Source organism: Physeter macrocephalus, chromosome 1, assembly GCF_002837175.3.
Source record: "Physeter macrocephalus isolate SW-GA chromosome 1, ASM283717v5, whole genome shotgun sequence".
NCBI lineage: Eukaryota > Metazoa > Chordata > Mammalia > Artiodactyla > Physeteridae > Physeter > Physeter macrocephalus.
In genome coordinates, this window is record NC_041214.2 from 38,517,782 (window position 1) to 38,524,027 (window position 6,246).

The 6,246-nt window shown below is 45.9% G+C and overlaps 2 protein-coding genes across 12 annotated transcripts in view; one reads left to right on the forward strand and one right to left on the reverse strand.

Moving 5' to 3' along the window:
* The window catches only part of HACL1 (2-hydroxyacyl-CoA lyase 1), a 40,423-nt gene extending 38,776 nt beyond the window's left edge, over nt 1-1,647 (reverse strand). For 5 of the 6 annotated variants that reach the window (XM_028490037.2, XM_028490052.2, XM_024115188.2 and 2 more), the window contains exons 1-2: nt 1,523-1,647; nt 1,265-1,369 (exon numbers count right to left, since the gene is read on the reverse strand). In XM_028490037.2, the coding sequence (XP_028345838.1) occupies nt 1,265-1,369; nt 1,523-1,612 (195 nt within the window). In that variant the 5' untranslated portion in view covers nt 1,613-1,647. Of the gene's footprint in view, nt 1-1,264; nt 1,370-1,522 lie in introns of those variants that run through there. The other variant, XM_028490061.2, reaches the window with a different exon arrangement.
* Nucleotides 1,648-1,831: 184 nt separating this feature from the next.
* BTD (biotinidase) overlaps nt 1,832-6,246 on the forward strand; it is a 70,646-nt gene continuing 66,231 nt past the window's right edge. For 5 of the 6 annotated variants that reach the window (XM_055091236.1, XM_055091271.1, XM_055091256.1 and 2 more), the window contains exon 1: nt 1,832-1,918. The gene's annotated coding sequence lies outside the window, so the exon portion shown is untranslated. Of the gene's footprint in view, nt 1,919-2,760; nt 2,878-6,246 lie in introns of all 6 variants that reach the window. The other variant, XM_007102246.2, reaches the window with a different exon arrangement.

Below are 6,246 nucleotides of genomic sequence, written 5' to 3' on the forward strand. Positions count from 1 at the left end.
TTTTGTGGTATGCGGGCCTCCCTCTGTTGTGGCCTCTCCCGTCGCGGAGCACAGGCTCCGGACGCACAGGCTCAGCGGCCATGGCTCACGGGCCCAGCCGCTCCGCGGCATGTGGGATCCTCCCAGACCGGGGCGCGAACCCGGTTCCCCTGCATCGGCAGGCGGACGCGCAACCACTGCGCCACCAGGGAAGCCCTCTCTTTTATTCTTAATCAGTCTGCCGTGAAGGTTATTGATTTTATTAATCTTTTCAAATATTTACAAAGGATTCAAACGTATTGAATTTCCAAATGTTTGGGGATTTTCTATCTTTCTGTAATTGAATTGCACTTTATTTCCATATGGTCAGGTCACATATACTGTTTGTTTCCAATCCTTGGAGATTTGTTGAAATTTCCTTCATGGCCTTCATATGGTTAGTTTTTATTTTTAAACTGCACTTCAGCTCATTACAGGAAGACAGGGAAGGTGCTAAATTAAATACAAGATAACCTGGAAAAATGCTAAATGCCCTTTAGGAAGAAATGAGGCTGGGTTGGCAAAATGTCCTAACTTCCTTTCTTGTGCTTCCAAATAAGCCTCCGAGAAGGGTGGCAAGGTAATGAGGTGGAATGAGCACTGGACTGGGGCTTAGGACACCTCTGGAGTCCAATCACGGCTTTACCATTTGTGATACCTGTCACCTTGCAGAGCCACCTACTATACAACATGAGACTTGGCCTTCACCCATTCACCTTGCAGGTACTACCGGACCTCCTATCAAGTGCAGGCTCTACCTACGCATTGGGGATACAGATGTGTCAAGAAGAAATAATATCCGTGACCTCCTGAAGCTCAGAGCCTAATAGGGAAGTCAGACCGGACAAATATTACACAGACACATAATAATAGTTAGTTACAGAGTGAAGGTCAGGGGCCAGGATTCAGACCAGGTAAATGTCCCTTCCAATTCTGACACTCTAGACTGGGCAGAGTACAATACTGTGTAGTGTAAGAGCATGGACTCCAGACCCAGAATACCTAGGTTCAAATCCTGTCTCTGCCAATACCAGCTGCCTCCTTGATCAAGTTTCTTAACCCCCTCTGGGTCTCACTTCTCTCATTTGCAACTAGGATTAACAATGGTTCTTGCCTCCTAGGATTGTTGTGATTGATGCGCGTAAAGTATTAGAGGAGAGGTAAGCGGCGACTGTCCGCAGTGAAAATTTGCCATTACTATTACTCATCCCCAATCATGCATTCGGCTCTCCGAGTCCATACTTACCGCCTGCTCGTTTCTCATCCCGATGTATCTGATGCCCAACTCCTGGGCAGCAAGGGCGATTTCGGTCACCGGGATGCCTACGATGCCAAACATGTAATTCACATCCTGGGGGCCAAGAACAGAGGAATGAGGCCGCTAATAGGAAAACCTCCAGCAAAGCTCCCTCCTGCCCTCCCCCGCCGCTTTCCCGTTTCCAAGACAACGTCTCGGCCCCGTCGGCTGCCGTAGGCGCCTTTCAATCAGAAAGGTCCAGCACACCTGTGTTTTCAGGGCCTGGGCGACGACTTTAGCACCAGACACCAGCCTCTCGCGTTCGTCGCTGCGCTCTGCCAAGTTACTTTCCGACATCTTCCACCTGAAGTTCGAGGCCCTCTCGCAGTGGACAGCAGGCTGACGCGGAGTCACCCAGCCAAACCAACCCCGGAGACACCAACTGTGGGGCCGCTTCTCTAAGTGAGGAGGAGGGCGACCCACCGCTTTAAACGGCGGAGAGGAGGAGGCGGGGCTGAAACCAGCCCGCTCGGGGCGAGGTGAGGTGTAAACACACTCTCTCTCCTGCCACAACCGGGCCCTTTTCCCGGGCCCTCCATTCGCGGCCGGCAGAGTGTCAGGAGGAGGCGGGACTAGCTGGAGGCGGAGGCCCGTGCCGAGCAGGTGAGAGGTCGAACCGCGGAGGCCCGTCGCCTTAGTCCACCACCCGGAGCCATTTCGAGACCGCGTAGGGCGGGTGGTGCTTACGCAGAGTCGGGGCGGAAGGGGGCTAGGGGCTTGGGCAGAAGGGGGCGTGGCGCGCGCTCCCGGCCTTGCCCCCGGCCTCGGGGCTCTGGGGGCTGCGCGCTGGTTTCGCAAAGGCTGCTGGGACGCGGGTGGCTGGATGGCGCTGGGTGTGCGGCGAGGTTGTTTTGGGGTTACGTAGTCATTCTTCCGCGTCCCTTAGGTTCGAGGGTTTGACTTACACGCTTTTTGATTTGTACGCTCATATCTTTGTGGCTTTGCAGTCCGTTAATACCCGTCAGTTAAATCCGTAAGCGGATATGTACTCTTTACGCCGTGTCTTAGAGGAGGACACGGAGACTCCCAAGCGAGAGATAAAAGTAACTTACCCAGAGCCATTGGACCAGACCGTGCTTCAGACTAACAATCTTGGGCTCTATTCATTGTTAAGCCCTTTGGCCACAGGAGATAAGAGGAGCCCCTTGAGCCTAGTTACTTTTGACCGTTATTTTCTCTAACCCTTGCCAATAACCCTCCACTCTTGTCTTTACAAAGGCAGGAAATGGGGGGGGGGGGCTTGTGATTCTTAAGAGTCAGTCCCTCACCACAATCAGCTCCTGCAGCTGAGAACCTTTTTTTAAAAAAATAGTTTACTGATTAAAAAAAGAAAATCAGTAGTTGATTTACAAAGTTGTGTTAATTTCTTCTGTACAGCAAAGTGATTCAGTTATACATATATATGCATTCTTTTTCATATTCTTTTCCATTGTGGTTTATCACAGGACGAGAACCTTTTAAAACACATTTTTGAGTGAAAAAATGTCCTTACAATGTGTGATTTATGAAGCTATGGCCTCAGGGTCATTAGACCATCTTCTCAGCAAACAAAATTGCCAATGGTAAGGAAGAGTGGAACTTTAAATTTTTGAGGATTTGGAGTGTTTTAAAGCAAAAAGACCAGTAATATGTGGAAAGTAAAAAAACAAGAGAGAGGAGTGGGTCATGGGTAGTAAAATGAATGAAAAGCATTAGAAGTGAAAGGATTTCTAAAGCCAGTGGGACCTTCCAAAAAGGTTTCCCCTCGAATTTCAAGCCCTAATGCCCACCCTGGCCCGCTTGGATATAGGGACCTAGCCTAAGGTAGTCCATCTAAGAGGGAGATTTCTTTGAAGTCTCAGAGTTCATCTAGAAAATAAATGCAGATCTTGCATTGTATTCCAGAATCTATCCATATTTTAATATAAAAGTGATCTTTTTATTGAGGTAAACATACACTTAAATGTACAGATCTTAAAAGAGTTTTGACAATTGTATATACCTATGTAACCACCACCCAAAATACAAATGACATTTTAAAATATTTACCTGTCAAATAAAATTGACATTCCAGAAAGATGCACAGTGCTCTTTGTGTGGCTTTGAATAGTCCTTGGTACAGTGTCTCCTGTCCCTGTTTGAGAAGCATAGACCCTATACCTCTCTACCATGTGGGATTGTTTATATCGGTACCTGTATGACAGTTTCTATCCCCAAGCATCAGAATCACTTGGAAAGCTTTTTAAACAAACAGTTGCTTGGGCACTACCCCACATCTTCTGAATCAGCATCTTAAGACAAATTAGGCACCTGTATTTTTTTAAAGCTGCTACCTAAATTTGATTTGCAGCCTGACTTGAGAACCACTAGCTCTGTACTCATGCTAGAGGCATGAGTTAATAATTAAATGTGTGATTGCCTGTTCCCAAAAACTGTTGCTTAATTTGGATTTATGGGTTCAAGGCTGGTTTGACATCAGTAGCACAGACCGTGTAGATGGCAGTTAGTTCATGTGGACTTGTGTTCAAAGAAGAACTGTGTTCTTCTGTCCCAAAAGAATCACTGACAGAATCACTCAGTATAAAGTGAGAAAACTAAACTATGAATTGGAACAAATCCCCTGAATTCAGAATAACCAATTGTGCAAAGGGACAAATTCTCAACTGACTGGACTCTGCCCTTTAGCAGAGGGAGTCGGTGAGAGTGTTGAAACTTGCTTCACCTTTGCAGCTTTGAGTTCAGGGCCCAACATTCCATGGTTCACTTGGGTCTGATGATTCAGCAAAAGTGCTGAGAGTCTCACCCCAAGATTTGCAGGCACTTGGAGCAACTGCTTTCAATCCAACAGCAATGACAAGATTCCAGGATTCTTTTGTAACTTACCCAAGGCCTTTTGTGCAGACGTTGTAAGCGTTAACCGCATTCTTTATTACTTTCATTGGTGGTAGGCATGGAATTTTACTTGTTTGGCCTTGTTTGTTTATTCATGGAAAGAGGTCAAAGGAGGAGTAAGTCTAGGTTTTTTTTTAACAGAAAAGGTTAAAGTAATGATTACATGCTCTCCAAAGAGCATACTGGTTACACTATTTGTGGGCTCTGGACCTGAGATTATGAGGGAGATATTTGGTGGCTTTCTTACATCTGGGTGAAGAGAACATCCAGGCAACCAGGTCATTTCCTTAGAGTTGCAAAATAATACCTGGAGAAAATATACTTGCTAAAGATTTAAAACAGGCAGCTTCTACAGTAACTTCTTAGGCCCCAGAATTATGTTTTAATTTCAGTAAACTAACTGCTATGAGGACATAAGTGATTTATGTCAAATGTCTTAGAAATCATAACAGTATTTCTCCATGTGCAAGTACTCCACACTCGGAGGTGGCCTGTGGCCTAGGGGTTGGTCTACCATCACGTATGAAACATGGTATCAGTTTTTAAATGTTTTCTGTTTTCATTTGTTTCTTCTGTTTTGCCATCAGCTTTCATTACAGACCCTTCCTTTAGCTTTTTTTTTTTTTACAAATAAATCTATTTATTTATTTATTGGCTGTGTTGGGTCTCTGTTGCTGCGTGCGAGCTTTCTCTAGTTATGTCAAGCAGGGGCTACTTTTCATTGCGGTGCGTGGGCTTCTCATTGCGGTGGCTTCTCTTGTTGCGGAGCATGGGCTCTAGGCACACAGGCTTCAGTAGTTGTGGTACGCGGGCTCAGTAGTTGTGGCTCGTGGGCTCTAGAGCACAGGCTCAGTAGTTGTGGTCCACGGACTTAGTTGCTCCATGGCATGTGGGATCTTCCCGGACCAGGGCTTGAACCCATGTCCCCTGCATTGGCAGGTGGATTCTTAACCACTGCACCACCAGGAAGTCCTGACATTTTTAAAATATATTTTTAATATATTTATATATACTTAAAGATGTCATTTATGAACTCTTTCAGACACATGAATAAGAACAGAGATAATACACACTCATGTGTCCAGCACTAGCTTAAGAAACACTTGACAAATAGAACGAAACCCCTATGTTTCCTTCCCCCATCACATCTCCTGCCCTGTGCCATAGAGGTAACCACTATCTTGAATTCGGTGTTTATAATTCCCACCTGTGCATTCTTTAGGTGATTGGCATTTAGGTTGTTTTAAGCTTTTTAGTGTTATAAACAGTTTTCTTTGAATACTCTTGTATGTCTCCTTGTGCACTTGTGTGAGTTTTTATGTATATGTATCTAGCAGTGTTATCAGAGGGTAGGTTCTTGTCTCATAGCAGAAGGAATTCAGAGATGAGACAGGGAGAGGTCAAGAAAGCAAAGTGAGGATTTATTTAAGAGAAAGTATGCTCTCAAGGGGAGAGCAGGCAGTCTCAGGTGAGTAGCTGCGCTGAGTTTCTTCAGCAAGCTGGTTTGTGGGGCATAGAAGTGAAGGGGTGGAATATTCACTGGGGAGGGAAGGGGTGGGTTCATATTCCCTGATTTTCCTCCCAGCTCCACTTTCCCGAGAGGAGGAGGGATTTCTGACCTTATTTAGCCTGGATCAGAAGTGTCATGACATTGGTGCATGATGGGAACTTCTTATCTGCAAGGCTAATTTTATTGTAATGAGGGCATAGTGAGTGAAAGGTTACTTTTAGACACTGGAGATTCCCACCTTTTCCCACCTTTTTTTGTCTCCAGGACACTTATCACCCCCCAAATGTGTGGTTTCCTGTCAGTCTGGAGGTTCCTGCTTTTCTTTGTCTGCCCAAGGACCTCCATTATTTACAAGATGTGTGGTTTCCTGCCATTTGGCCCCTGCTCCTTTTTCTGTGCTCGTGTCTAGCTAACTGCCTGCTTTAACAGGGTGGGTCATCATCAATTTTACTAGATATTACCAAATTGGTCTCAAAAGTTATTGTACCGGGCTTCCCTGGTGGCGCAGTGGTTGAGAGTCCGCCTGCCGATGCAAGGGACACGGGTTCGT